The sequence below is a fragment of the Hoplias malabaricus genome, chromosome 3, assembly GCF_029633855.1.
Source record: "Hoplias malabaricus isolate fHopMal1 chromosome 3, fHopMal1.hap1, whole genome shotgun sequence".
Classification (NCBI taxonomy): Eukaryota; Metazoa; Chordata; class Actinopteri; order Characiformes; family Erythrinidae; genus Hoplias; species Hoplias malabaricus.
Window position 1 is genome coordinate 58,709,575 of NC_089802.1, and position 14,603 is coordinate 58,724,177.

Sequence of the window (14,603 nt, forward strand, 5' to 3'; positions counted from 1 at the left end):
AGAAGATTTTTATAAATGAATTGGTTAATTTTCATATCAGTATTTACAATATGGGCAGCATGGTGGCGCAGCAGGTAGTGTCACAGTCACAAAACTCCAGGGGCCTGGAGGTTGTGAGTTCGATTCCCGCTCTGGGTGACTGTCTGTGAGGAGTTGGTGTGTTCTCCCCGTGTCCACGTGGGTTTCCTCCGGGTGCTCCGGTTTCCTCCCACAGTCCAAAAACACATGTTGGTAGGTGGATTGGCGACTCAAAAGTGTGTGTGAGTGAATGTGTGAGTGTGTGTGTTGCCCTGTGAAGGACTGGTGCCCCCTCCAGGGTGTATTCCCGCCTTGCGCCCAATGATTCCAGGTAGGCTCTGGACCCACCACGACCCTGAACTGGATAAGCGCTTACAGATAATGAATGAATTAATGTTTACAATATTCTGGATTAGACCATGTAACTGTATGCTCTGCGTGTAGTTAAGCTGTATTGTAAGTAACTACGGTTAAGTGTTAAATCCCATTCTTGTTCATTTCATGCAGCTATTACAAGAGATGTGTTATACAACTTTTCCACAGTTCCCTGGGGTCTTAATGAAATAACTGTAACATGCATTGTGGAAAATACCACAAAGATCTAATAACATAGCACTATTATTATATAAAATATAAACAGTCTGATGGGTTTCAGCCCCTGTTTTTTTAAAAAAGAATGAGCCACAGCTCAGGTCAGTGCAAGAGCATTGGAGTGAGGAGCAAGGAGAAGAAGCTCTGGTCATTTTTCATTCTCATTTTTGCCATATTTAATCAGTCCACTTATTTCCACACATTCATTGTGTTTGTTTTGCTCCATTTAACGTCTTTTTGAAGTGCCTGCCATTTATGTTAGATGCAGCACAAAATTGGAATGACTCATTTTATCCAGTGCCCTCAGACGTAAGCAGATCACACAAAAAAATACTTGGGTTGTTGCATTTCATGGTTTGTGGATTGGTAGATACTTCAGATCCCTAAATAAGTCTGCTAATGCACTCAAAAATGGTTTTGGAATTAAACTTCATGCCTCCTTTATTATACCTCTTTTTAGAATATGTTAGAATAGGTCTATGGGCTATACAAATCATGTTCATGAAGTTTTTTGCACAAAATCACTCTCACGTAAAGAGATCTCACCAGTTTTATTCTTGCCCGTTTCAGTCCCTTTCAGAATGAGCCATTTATGTGCTCTGTCACTTTTATGCAAATAAGCTGTTGCTGGGCACATCCCACCCATCCCATGTTTACCCAGGGTCTATGCAAATGTCTTTAGTGTGACGTCACAGTTAGGGAGCCATGCAAACGGCTTGTAGAGGTATATGACAATTTTTTTTCACGCGTTTAATGTTTACAGGAGTGTTTACAGGAGCAGTGGAGACCGAAGTGGAAATACAAAAGCACTCAAAAACCTTTGCATAAAATGTCCCCTTTAAAAAATTTAATTATTTTTGATTCCTACATTGTGACAGAAAAACAGTCACTTTGGTGGTACCTTTTGCTGTGACTGTGATGGTATTCAAGTCACTGAAAGGTGCATATACAGTACTTTTAGTTAGGGAACATATTTGTAACATATTATATATTAATTATTTATATTTTTGTTGTGTTGGTTTCATTCACCTCATTTCATCTCCATGCCTTTTATTTTGTTGTTTTGTATCAGGAGTTCACGTAAACCAACATTACCCTCCTCTGCCCTGTAAAATCACCATAATTAAACTTAAAATGGCTGATGACCAGCTGACCTTCGCAGATCACGTTACCGCTGTAGCTCGATTTAACATTAGGAAGCTTAGGCCATACCTAACTCAACATACAACACAGCTCCTCGTTCAGACGTTAGTAATCTCCCGTCTAGACTATTGCAACGCCCTCCTGACAGGTTATCCGGCCTGTGCTGTGAGACCGCTACAGATGATCCAGAATGCTGCAGCATGCCTGGTCTTCAACCAGCCTAAAAGAGCACATGTCACACCCCTATTAGTTGAGCTGCATTGGCTACCCTTAGCTGCTCGCATCAAATTTAAATCACTAATGATGGCCTTCTGATGATGATGACTCTTAAAACCATACGTTAGCGCTCGCCCTCTCCGTTCCTTAAAGGAGCGCCAACTAACACGACCGACCCCCTGTACAGGTAAGTGGAGGCTATTCTCATCTCTGGTACCATGCTGGTGGAACGAGCTTCCAAGCACTATCAGAGCAACAGAAACCCTCTCCGCATTCAAGAAATCCTTGAAAACCCAGCTCTTCCGAGAGTATCTTTTGCACTGAATGTCTATCTTTAATGCACTTATTACTTCCTGGCATATTGCACTTAATGTAAGGTATTTTGTATAATTTGTGCTGTAGTTCGAATGTTAGATCCTCTTTTGTAAGTCGCTTTGGATAAAAGCGTCTGCCAAATGCATAAATGTAAATATAAACTATAAATGCTTTTCTGCGTACATCACAACTGGTAAAAGTTGGTATGTAGTGCCTTTCACATGCCCAAGGACAATGTGTTAGGGAAAAACAACAAACTCAAAGCAATTTGCAGTAAAGAACAAATATAACACAATAAATGTAATACTGTTTCACTGCTCAAACCATAGCCTCTGTGAGTGAACTGTTTTGTAATTAAAACCATAAATTTTAATATATGGAGACACAACAGACTGGTAAAAGAAATAAAGAAAATTAAGAAAAAAATCTAGGCCTATGTTATTTGTACAAAGTACAGAGAAGGTATAATTAAAATTAAGCTGTAACAAGTTTGCTATTTCGTTTTGATATCTTAGTAATAAAGAATTTAAATTAACAATGCTTCTGCTTTATACGTAAGTTATAATAGCAGAGAACAATTATTGAAGTGTTTTCCATGCCTGGGAATATGCTATAAATAGCTCCTTCTCTTCCCACACTTCTGTCCTCATCACTCACTGTGCTCACTGCACGTGAGCCACGTCTTTTAATATGTGGAAACCAACAGAAACTGTTTATGCGCTTGTTAAATGAAAAGATAATTTACAGAAATATAAAAAAATCCTGAAAATAGAAAACCAGAGGGCTCCAGAGTTTGAGAATGGCCTATAAACGACCCACATAACACATTGATAAAATGCTGATATAGTTAATAGATGCAGTTTTCATGATAATTGTCAGAACTCTGCTGAGGCTAGGGATAAGTTGGAATATTGTTAATAAGACTCAGCAGATTTAGGTTCAGAATTACATTTATGTTGCCCTCAGGAAAACATGGGCATTAACAGCACACAAAACTGGGGGTTACTCGTTGTTGACATCAATATTATTATATTATTCAGGATTAGACCATATAATAATAGGATAGTGATAGTAGGATTCTCATAGATGCCTCATTTATTCATTCACTCATTCATTATCTGTAAGCGCTTATCCAGTTCAGGGTCGCAGTGGGTCCAGAGCCTACCTGGAATCATTGGGCGCAAAGTGGGGATACACCCTGGAGGGGGCGCCAGTCCTTCACAGGGCAACTGTGAAAGATTAATTGAGGAGAGGGAGCAAGGGGCATTAATATTTGAGTATTAAACTGATTTTAAAAGATCCAGAGAGCTTCAATTAGACACAGAATAAGATTCTGATATTCTTTTATATTGTATTACTGCTTTCTGTTTCCCACCATGGACATTACTGCCCTTTTAGGTCAATAGTGTGATGTGTAGATAAGCCAAGCATGGCCCAAATATTTTCATTCTTGCCATGCCAAACACTTGAAAAGGAATTATTTTATAAATTGTTTCTAAACTTTGTATCAGAATCATACACAGGTTTGCAGTATTGGCCACACTTTGTCCTTGGGTGGTGAAAAAAAGACACTCTCACTTCAGTGCCTCCAAAAGGGAACAGATGGTTTGGCATCGTAATAAGCATGCTTTACTGTTCATAGCCCCCAAGTAACAAGAGAACACCCATCGACACTTTATGGCTCTGCTGTCTGGACCTCCAATCTGTGTGTCCCACTTCAGGAAAGAGCTTTTGGAGTCAGTTTTGACCTCTGCTGTTGGCAGTTTTATCATTGCATGGGCTCTTTCACTCTTTCATATGTACTCATAGACTCCTTTGAGCCCCTGAAAAATAGAAAATAACATTGTCCAATTGTTTTTCTCTTAGAGTCTTATAGGTTAAAGAAGAACCTCTTTTGCTTCGCTAAATAACATTTCAGTGGGTACTCCTGACAGAACTTTTTCGTTTATTGAGATGTACAAGTGGGAAAAACAAGTATGAAGGTTTTGTGCCTTCAAAAATATATACTTAGAATCGACAAGAACCGTTTAGAACTGCAAATGTTTATGTAGGTCCTTCAAACTTCATAACGTCTCTTTGTCGCATTGACAAAAATGTTCCTTAATTCTATAGCCTTTGAAGTCTTGGTGATACTTTCAGTGATTTTGGCAATGTCGACTTCCTCAGGTTAAAACCTGCCTGAAATGTAATGTAGTTCACTTCAAATGTAGTGAAAATAAAACTTATCAGAATGTGGAACTAAAATTCTGTATGTCTTTACATAAGCATCATGCTTCCTATAACTATATAAGGGATGCATGATGATGCCTTTAATGCTGATTTATGGGAGAGCTAGGGAGTGCATTGGATTGGTAAATGCTTCTTATTGATAAGTTTAAATGAGTGATTCTAGGCACTGTGCCTTCAGTTTAGACCATTCAAATTCAAAACCCAGGGAACAAATTATTAAAAATATACCTCTGACCTCATACCACCTGTAATGAGGATGTGATGATGCTTAGCTTCCTGAATAGTATGTTAGAGCCTAGCTAGCCCTGGTGCAGTTGACCATTTGTTGGTTATTCTATATTAAACACTGGCATTTCAGTCTTCTGAAAGATGTTGCGTATGTTTTGAAGCTTTTAACAAATTAACATTTATTTGACTTTGTATGTTGCTGTTTTACAGTGAAAATAAAGTGCTTCTGCCAGGTTTCTATAAACAGACAAAAAACAGGTTAAATTACATCTTAAAATAGCAGTCAGTAAGATATCTAGGACTTCCAGGAAACTAGGGGTGATGTTCTGTGTCAAAGAACCAGTCTAACCAATTATAATTGAAAACATGAATTATGTTTTAGGGTTTCAGCTAGCTTGGGTGTGGTTACCTAGATATCACAGAAAAGAATATCCTGAATGGATTGTTGGCATTAATAATTTAAGGATGTTAAACGGTTTGTTTCACACCTTTATTGAATAATGAACAATAATGTGAGTCGTACTACAGTACTTGCAGAATTTATATGTAAGAATCTTAAAGTAAAATAAAAATCACTTAAAATGTTTCAGGTTTGTAATTCTAGGTCTTCTTTGAGGTCTAGAAATAGTTGGCAAAACACTGAAGGGAAATGTAATTTTTTTTCTGTGATATCTGTTTTAGAATCCTCTTGGCAACTTTATTTTTAGAGTGTATATTTAGATGCAAAGGTTAGCTCATGAAGCTCATGAAACTGTTTTATAACTCACTCAGAAGCTCACTCACTCATACACATTCCCTCAAACAAGGTATCTCCACAAGGTGGCACCACACATTTGCGTTTATGGATGGTTCAACGTGAGTGTTATTAGGTTTACATTAAAAAAGCTTGTGTTCTTCATCCTATATTATTTAATGCAGTGGCGTATGACTGCAGCAAGTGCATCTAGTTGCTGGATTTTGCTTTTGTGCTTTCATATTTCCCTATAATAGCCCTCCCCGGTCCAGGCTGGGCAAGGAGAGCCTGGCACTGATAAGACGGACTAAAAGAGAAAGAGAGCGAGAGAGAGAGGCATGCTGTGATCAGAGCAGATGTTGGCTGGTCTGTAGGGCTGCACTGCAGAAAGTTTCTTAATTGAGGCCCTCGCTGAGGGAATTGTGAGGGCACAGATGCTGGAGCTCGGAGGGAGTGGAGCAGGAAGCAGCCATGGCCATGAAGAAATGACACAAGCATCCATTACACACACAGGAGGCAGTCTCCTCATTTGGAAACATTTTAACCTGATTCTCCAAACCCTTACTTAATATCCCTGTGCAATACAAGCATCAGTGGCATAGGAGCCCATTCCAAAAAGCCAAAAAAAAAAAAAACCTCAAGATAATGATTGCTATAATTGCTGTACTATCAAGTTTAATTATTATTAAAGTCTGTTTTACTCTATTCAAATTTGTACATTTCCGATTACTGATGACAGTTTGTTGACTCACTTTTGACAGTAATGGTGTTGATTTATATGCTTGTGTTGATATGGTGTCCACATTTAAATAAACTAATCAAAACCATTACATTTTTCAGGATCCAAAACGCTAATTAATAACTAGTGCTAAATTAATTGAGTTTTCAACAGTATGAAAAATGAGGGTTTAAACCTGGTATTGATTTTATAAAAGTTAAAAAAAAATCTTCATTAATGTAAAACATATTACTTAACCTTTGTACTATTACTGTTTTAATAAAGACACTTATACCAAAGCTTATTAAAATGCAATCATTCCTACTGTAATTTAAACAAAATTAAAAACAAAAAATATTGAAGTTACTGACAACGTATCACCTGCAATGGAGATGTACACTGTGTTTTTCATTCTCTCTGATAGGGTTTTATAAAGGCAACACTCACACTTTTCTTTCCAGTGCTGATTTGTGGTGGTCTGGGACCGCTAAACACATGCGGGCTAATTAGCTCTGTTTCCCAATTCCCTCTCGCAATAGATATAAACAAAAGAGACACAGCAAATAAAAACGTCTCTGCACTGAAAAAGATAATAGGCGAGGAACAGAACGACAGGAATCTGCTGAAATCATTTGCTCTGCTGGCTTGTTGTACACCACTGAGCATCTGTGTTTTCATTGCTGGAGAATGTTCATGAAGTCAATCTGTTCAATAGACGCAAGCATGTCAGCACACACCAAAACAATAGTGGTCAAATAATTCATTCACATAGAGTGAAACAGCTCGTAATTGGAAGATACACTAGAGTTTGTAAAGATTTGAAGAACCCTATTGAAAAATCAAGTTTTCTTCTTTTTCTTAATAGCATGTCTGTACATTTTAATTCACAATTACTACTTACGTTTACATTTTGGAGAATTTTGTGAGTGAATCATGCAATGGTTCTGACACATTTACATTTAGCTTTAAATATTTCCAGTATATTAACAACCCGTAATTAGATGTTCTCCAGATTGTGTAGAATAGAATATCATATTTACATTTATAAAATGTATACGCATATACAAGCGTATATAATTTGACCCTTTCTGATTACTTTATTTCTCCCCAGCTAAGGAATTTGTTTAAACTCTCAACAGACTCTTTGTCTGAGGAGAGTACTGTACACCGGATAAGCTAATAAGGAAATAACACTTATAAACAACTGTAATTCCAAAGGTTATTTAAAACCAATGTTTAAAAAGACCCCTTTTTATGGACGCCTTTTTACTACTTCTTACTAGTTGACAAATGATTAATAATCCTGAATTAACACATGTTGGTAGATGGATTGGTGACTCAAAAGTGTCCGTAGGTGTGAATGTGTGTATGTTGCCCTTTGAAGGACTGGCGCCCCCTCCAGTGTGTATTCCTGCATTGTGCTCAGTGATTCCAGGTAGGCTCTGGACCCACCGCGAGCCTGAACTGGATAAGCGGTTACAGATAATGGATGAATGAATGAATGAATGAATATGGTTTTATGTAATGCTATGGTAATAATGTAAAGTATATGTCTTAAAGTTGTTTTTTTTTTTTGTTGTTTTTTTTTTTTCAAATGCTACTGTATGTGCGCCTACATTTGTATAAGTCTAATTTTCTTCTTCAGCCAGAAGTATTGGAGCAGATCCATAATCTGAAAGAGCTGTGGTTGGACAACAATTCATTACAGACGATACCAGGGGTAAGTACACAGCAGCATGGTCACAGTTCTGCCTCCTATGGGCTTCGTTTAAAAATTCTGCCTATGGAGGTTCCACATCAACACCACTAGACAGCATATACCCTGAAAAACAGTCTTACTGTAAGCTTCTGTTAATTTTGTGTAGACGAGTCTACATAATATAACTGTTATTCAGATAGGCTATGTATTCCTGCTCCAATGGTTTTCCAGTGTGGTTCAAAACAGACACCCTTTACAGTCATTAAATAGACATATGTGTAAGTCTTCAGTGTGACGTACAGAGCTTCACTGTGTGAACAGTGTGGGGAAGCAGTGCCAATGCATGCCACTAATCATTTTTGGACAACTGGTATCAGTTTAACTGTCTGGTTTAGCTGTTGGTTAGTTTGTGATCAGTGTGTTTTTCAGTCAAACCTTGTTACAAGCTGAGGAAAATCAAAAGTGTCAGATTTATGCTGATACACAAGGACAGGTGTAAGGATCTGGGATGAAATGGAATGAGCTTCAGCTACATACTTTTAAAGGCAACATTCACAGTTTTAATGTTGTTTTAAAATGTTTAAAAAAAAAAAAAAACAACTTTTTATACAATTCTGAGGATATTTCGTCACCAGTTTGCATGCTGGAAAATCCTCAGGTTTTGTATTAATTTGTAAATATGGAAAAAAAGTGTCTCGCTCTGACATGGCTTGCCTGACAATCCTTGACTTACGAGTGAATCAACTTACTTTAAGATACGAGCCGAGATCTGAGTTACGAGTGAGTGAGCTTACACCACCCGCCAAAGATAGCCCAGCGAGCGTTCAATTCACTCGGTTATCTTGTCATATGGATGTCGTTAGACCTATTTTAGGAGTTCTATAGCGTCCATAAATGTTCTGTAGCCTCCTCAATTCTTACATTTTCAACAGCGATTTTCTGTCTCCAGTTAGCTGATGGCTATTGGTCTGTATTACTTTTTTGACAGAATACGCACACGTAGTGTTGCCAACTGTCCCATATTCTGCTGAATCATCCCATAGTCAGACACTAAAAGATGCGTTCCATTTTGACCCAATACGGGATGCGTTTTGTTACCTTTTTTGAGGTCACAATCTGCACAGCTCCTAAACAGAACACAATTTTCATTGGTCATCACCTTTATTTAGCCAATCAATAGCCAGAGTTATTTGTCCATCATTCAGTGTGCAGCCAAGGGAGTCATAGTCCCTTCTACAGCAGTTTGTTTTGCTGCGGCGCTGAGAGCAGCAGGTTCGAGCTGAAACACTGAGAACTACAGCTCTTCTTTAGATAGAACTAATGTTATCTTAGCTCCTTGTGGCTTTGCTTTATCTGTACCTCGTCAAGGAAATTTTCTGCTATGACCTGGAATGGATTCCAAACTGGGGAGAATGCTGAGTGCATGAAAGTAAACACAAATCTAAAGCACTACAAAACGAAACAATCTGAGTTACAAATAAGTTTTGGTGGTAATTCAAACATTAAATAAAAATTTACAGCCAATGTAAACTTCAGACAAACGTACAATGACAACGTACAAAAAAAAAAAAAAAAAATGTTATTTTTCTCTCAAACATACCATTCCACGTTAGGAGATGCTGAGCTTCTGAATATAAACAAATGAGAGAACTGCAGTTCCTTGGAATCCATTCTTAATCGGATTTTTGCAGTTGTCTGATTATTCAAGTGGTCATGTAAACAGCATACTCCAGTTTCTAAGATCAGAGTAAGGTCTAGGAATCAGATTAAGAAATCTGTTTAAGAGATTTATTTCAGTAATCTGATTTCCCAGTGCATATATACACATATGTCTGATTTCTTTCGAATTTCCAGACATTGTTACCAGACATTGCTGAGTGTCTGCAACACATATTTTTAAATTCTCTAACCATTCTGTATCTGAAAATCCTTACCGCACACACATGTCCAGCAGATCGGTCTCTGTCTGTAATGGGGGAACACAATAAGGACACATGCTTGTTTAAAACAGCTCCTCTCCATCTTAGCAGCATTGTACAGGAAGCTGTAAAAAAAGTAGCAGTGCCTAATAGTAGAAATTTACAGGTGAGGTGGGTCTATGTTTACAAAACGCAGGCAGGAAGGTAGGACATTTGTTACAAAGAAGAATTCCGATTATTGCTGAACTCCTGTTATCTAACTACCTAAGCACATGTAAACACATCTGATTTTGAGCATTTATCAGATTATTAAATGCATGTAAATGCACTCCATATTAGCACATACCACTGTGTTTACACCCCTTATGGCCTGCAGTAAAATCCAGTTCTCTCTGTTTTTTGATGAAGTCTATAGGGAAGCTGAGGCAGTTGCGTTATCTGGACCTGGCTAAGAACAGGATTGAGTCTCTGGATGCAGATATATCTGGGTGCGAATCCCTTGAGGACCTCCTGCTCTCTTCCAACATGCTGCAACAGCTGCCTGATACAATAGGTGAAAACAGATTCAACAGCTTTATTATTCACTCACTGATATACATAAATGGCTCAAGTTAAGCAGAGATATTCATGACATCCTCATTGTAATATTTGTTTCCAATTTTCCCCAAAATATCTAATTGAGCTGGATTAGTTTGACCAAGCACTGTAATTTCTAAAGGAATTGTAATCTGACTGGCTAATTGGAATAGAATAAAGTGCCCTTCATTTTTAAAAGTTCCAGACATTTGCTGTTCCAGTGTTTTAAACAGAATCATTGGGTGCAAGGAAGGAACACACACTGGAAAGAGCGCCAGTCTACCCCACACTAAATCATAGTTTGCACAGTCAGTTTACCTACCAACATATGCTTTTGGACTGTGGGAGCAAACTGGAGCCTCCAGAGTAAATCAATGCAGACACAGGGAGAACACACCAGACTCCTCAGAGACAGTGACCCAAGGGGGGCCTTGAGGGCCATTCACTTTGAAATAATTAATGTCAGACATTTAAACACTGTAGATATGGCAGATTTATACTGGAATAAAATCACCAATCTCACTGGCAATCACATAAATTATAACGCTTGCCTAGGTAAAACTAATCCATCTCAAGCAGGGCTTAAATGTGATTAGAGGGATTTATTAAAGTGTTTATGTTCTTTCCTAGGGATGCTGAAAAAGTTAACAACATTAAAAGTTGATGACAACCAGCTCACCTCACTGCCTAACACCATTGGAAGGTGAGTAGCTGCTGAGTGAACTTAGTGGACAACCTCAGGGCTTCAAGGTAAAGCAGGTGAAGATGGGAAGTGACCACATGCATCATTTACTTTAAGCATCTCTCAGATCATGATCCCTGAACCTCCCTCTGCCCTCTTCCCTGCCTGGCCCCTTTTGAAAATGATTTGTTGTATGATTTATTACAGACGTGTTTCCTTCTGGGTCTGGGTCATTACCTGTCTTCTGTTTGTTTCTATTGTACAGATTTTAGAGATTTTGACAGTGCTATTAGGTATGAGTTATTTCTGAGCTGCCATTTCAGCCTGTGGATACAATGACTTTGCAGCTCAGCTGTCTGTCACCTCTACTATGATAGGCCTTCTCACCTCATTGTGAGAAAACACTGATTGGCAACATCGATGTTCACACGTACAATGAGAATTGTCTCCTCTGTCTGAACATGAACTGATGTGGGATTTAAAAGAAGGATTAAGTCAAACTTCCTGTTCAGGCTGAATCAGAGGGTACCTTAGCTGGAACAAAAGGAATAATCCAGTATTTTTCCATCTATACTCTATACCAAGCTTTACGTTTGATGAGGTGTGTAGCCAATTTTGCATAGGTGCATACATTCATAGTTGTGTGCAAATGTTAGTACACCTCTTGTAGTATGATTAATTATTGTACAGAAAAAAAAAATCTCTCTGTACATTTAAACTTTTTTTTACCATTGTTTTCAAAGTGCAGCTACCTTTTATGCTGTGTAAAATTTCATAATGAATGGATCAAATGTTTCTGCAATAATCTCTGCATTAACTTCTATCTACATTAAAAAAGTTTTCTCCCTGTCCTGTTTCATTTGGAGATGCAAATGTTTTTTCAGACATTACAATACAAATAACTGAAAGCAAAACACTTGCTATAACTGGTGCCATATTTGCTTTGTCACTGAGGAGCTTTAGTCAGCATTTTTACCCGAATTTAATCCCCAACTGAGCAAAAATACTTACTAAACAATTTGAACTCCTTTTTTTAAGATGCTGCCATCTGGTGAAGCAAGTTCTACATATATTTAATATTTTGTGCATTAAAAACTACATTTTTAGTGCTAAGTTGTCACTTTATAATGCAACAAAACATTATTATCCTTATCATTATTATACAATCAGAAGACACTCTTCTAATTTTTTTTTATTGAGGTTTATAAACACAGACTTCTTTAAGGTGTAATACTCAAGGATTAGCTTTCCCTCTGTTTTCCCATAAACAGAGTGGAATATATCTTTGCAAGAACCAAGATTTCTTCCGGATTCACATCAGGTCGGATATGAGAACCTCACTTCAGATTGGCAGTTGCTTCCTGCATCACTGCTACTTTGCAAGAGCTCTTTTGTGTAAGAGCTCTTTTAAGTCCATGAACAATTCTTTACTCTTGCTGCCTGTGGTGTAAAAGCACCAAGAATAAAAGTATTTTATATTAGAGTGATGTACTAGTGTAAAAGATTACTTATATGCATTTAATCAAGAGAGGGATTTCTAATACACCTCTGTGAAAATTGCAGTTGACCATTAAACATATTTTCTTTTTTCTTTTTTTGAGCAATAACAGGTCTCCAGCACTTTGCCTGCAGCAGGATAAACTGAACAATGTAGACACGGTAGACAGAGATTAGGCTGAAAAACACGGATTATTCCTTTTATTACATATTTCTTGAGGACAGACACAGTAATGGAGCTTAATGCATTTCAGTGCATTTTGTTGATTGGCTCACTGTTGAAAGGCTTTAAATGAATTATTACAATCAATTACAGCCATGAATATGCTTTTGGAGCTAATGTAGAGCTAACCCATCAAGACCAGAATTACTGTGAGATGGCAATGTTTCACCTCTGGTCCTTATGTTTTGGAGCTATGAATGGTAACCAAAAGCCAGATGGGAAATTCAGGGGTTTTGTCTGCCCACCGTCTGCTGCTGAATTTGTTATCTCAGAGGTCACTTCCCTAGCGGACCACCCGCTTCATTCATTATAACTGTCTCCCCCTGCCTCATTCCTGTGATGCTGTTCTCCGTGCACCTCTCTTCTTGGTTTGTCATTGGTCGGTTTTGTGTGTTGTGTTTATCAAACATGCATCTAAAATGGGCATCTCAGTCCACGCGCCAAATTAGGGTAAGTAGACCAGTGAGCATTTGTATTCCCCACACGTCCGCCACAGCATGTTTATTTAGGCAAGGGCATACCTTTGCATATCCTGTATGTGCAGCGAAAAAGGACGGTTTGCATATGGAAGGCCAGCTGGGACAAGCTGCTGTACAAATGCTGCACTAATGACTCTAGTTAACACAGTAAATATACATTGACCTTTAGGAAGAAATAAATACTGATTTCAACAGTTGAGAATAAGACAAGAAATCTGTGTCGTTATTTAACCTTGACCTTTCATTCCATCCATGTGCAAGACAGATATGATGGCTCCTGTTAATGAAAGTAGTTTAATTTCTTATTTTCATGTATAGGCCAAAACAAATTAGGAATGCAAAGCATTTGGCTCAGTAAACACTGTGGCGGTTGAGAGTATAACAAAATAACATAAATTAAAAACAATACGTTTAAGTTTGCTTGAAAAGACCAAGCTTACAAAGGCAAGCTCTTTTTATAAGAACTAAAGAGAAATGTAACAGTATGATCCAGTGTCAGTTGCTGACTCAAACAGCGCAGACTCCAGATGAGAATGTGAAAGAAGCAAAGAAAAGACAACTGGAATATATAAAATTAAAGAAACTTGGAGAAACCAAGTTGCACACCTATCCATATCATTGGCCATATCAGTGGGTGACCATGAGTTCAGACTTCGGTGAGGCCCCAGCCACCTGAGGTCAGGAGCTCATAAGGGCATAATAGACCCCACTGTCTCTAGGTGGGTAGGATTGACGGAATTTTCTTCCCGTCTCTCAGCACAGTGCTAGCTAATGTGGGTGTCTGTAATCTTATTTATCAGGATTGGGCTGTTAGCGTTCTCCTTCATGCATGTTGATCTGGCCAATAAGGTTGTGTTAGCAGCAGTTTACAAAGCAGTGGTACTTGCTGCACATGTCTCAGAGGAAGCATGTGCTAGTCTTTGCACTATGTATACATAATGTTGCATTATGTGATTGTAGGAGATCTAGCTTGCAGGTAGAATTGGCAATAATTATATTGGGGGGAAAATTGGGTAAACAAAAAAATAAATAAATAAATAAAGGAAAGAAAAGAAAGAAATCAATTTATTTATTGTAATATTTTTGGGTATTTTACCTGTTAATCATTTAATGTTCTAAAATGTAAAAAGTAGCTGTTGCTTGGTCAGAAATGGAGTTACAAGGTTTTGAGATGTAAGAAGTTACAATAACTAATAATTATTATAATATAATATGTAATATAATGTAATATAAGTTGGCCTTTTCAAGCCAACTTAGATGTAGTACATGTAAGGGTTTTATTAAAAAGCTAAGTTTCCTTTTGTGTATTTGTTTTGTGTTAAAAGTATAAGAACACA

At 37.8% G+C, this 14,603-nt stretch overlaps 1 protein-coding gene across 12 annotated transcripts in view; it reads left to right on the top strand.

The window, feature by feature from the left end:
* The window catches only part of lrrc7 (leucine rich repeat containing 7), a 182,785-nt gene that overhangs the window by 124,490 nt on the left and 43,692 nt on the right, over positions 1–14,603 (top strand). For 8 of the 12 annotated variants that reach the window (XM_066665951.1, XM_066665946.1, XM_066665955.1 and 5 more), the window contains 4 exons: positions 7,837–7,911; positions 10,218–10,362; positions 11,016–11,088; positions 13,220–13,237. In XM_066665951.1, coding sequence (XP_066522048.1) covers positions 7,837–7,911; positions 10,218–10,362; positions 11,016–11,088; positions 13,220–13,237 — 311 coding nt within the window. The remainder of the gene's footprint in view (positions 1–7,836; positions 7,912–10,217; positions 10,363–11,015; positions 11,089–13,219; positions 13,238–14,603) is intronic. The other 4 variants (XM_066665948.1, XM_066665957.1, XM_066665950.1 and 1 more) reach the window with 1 other exon arrangement.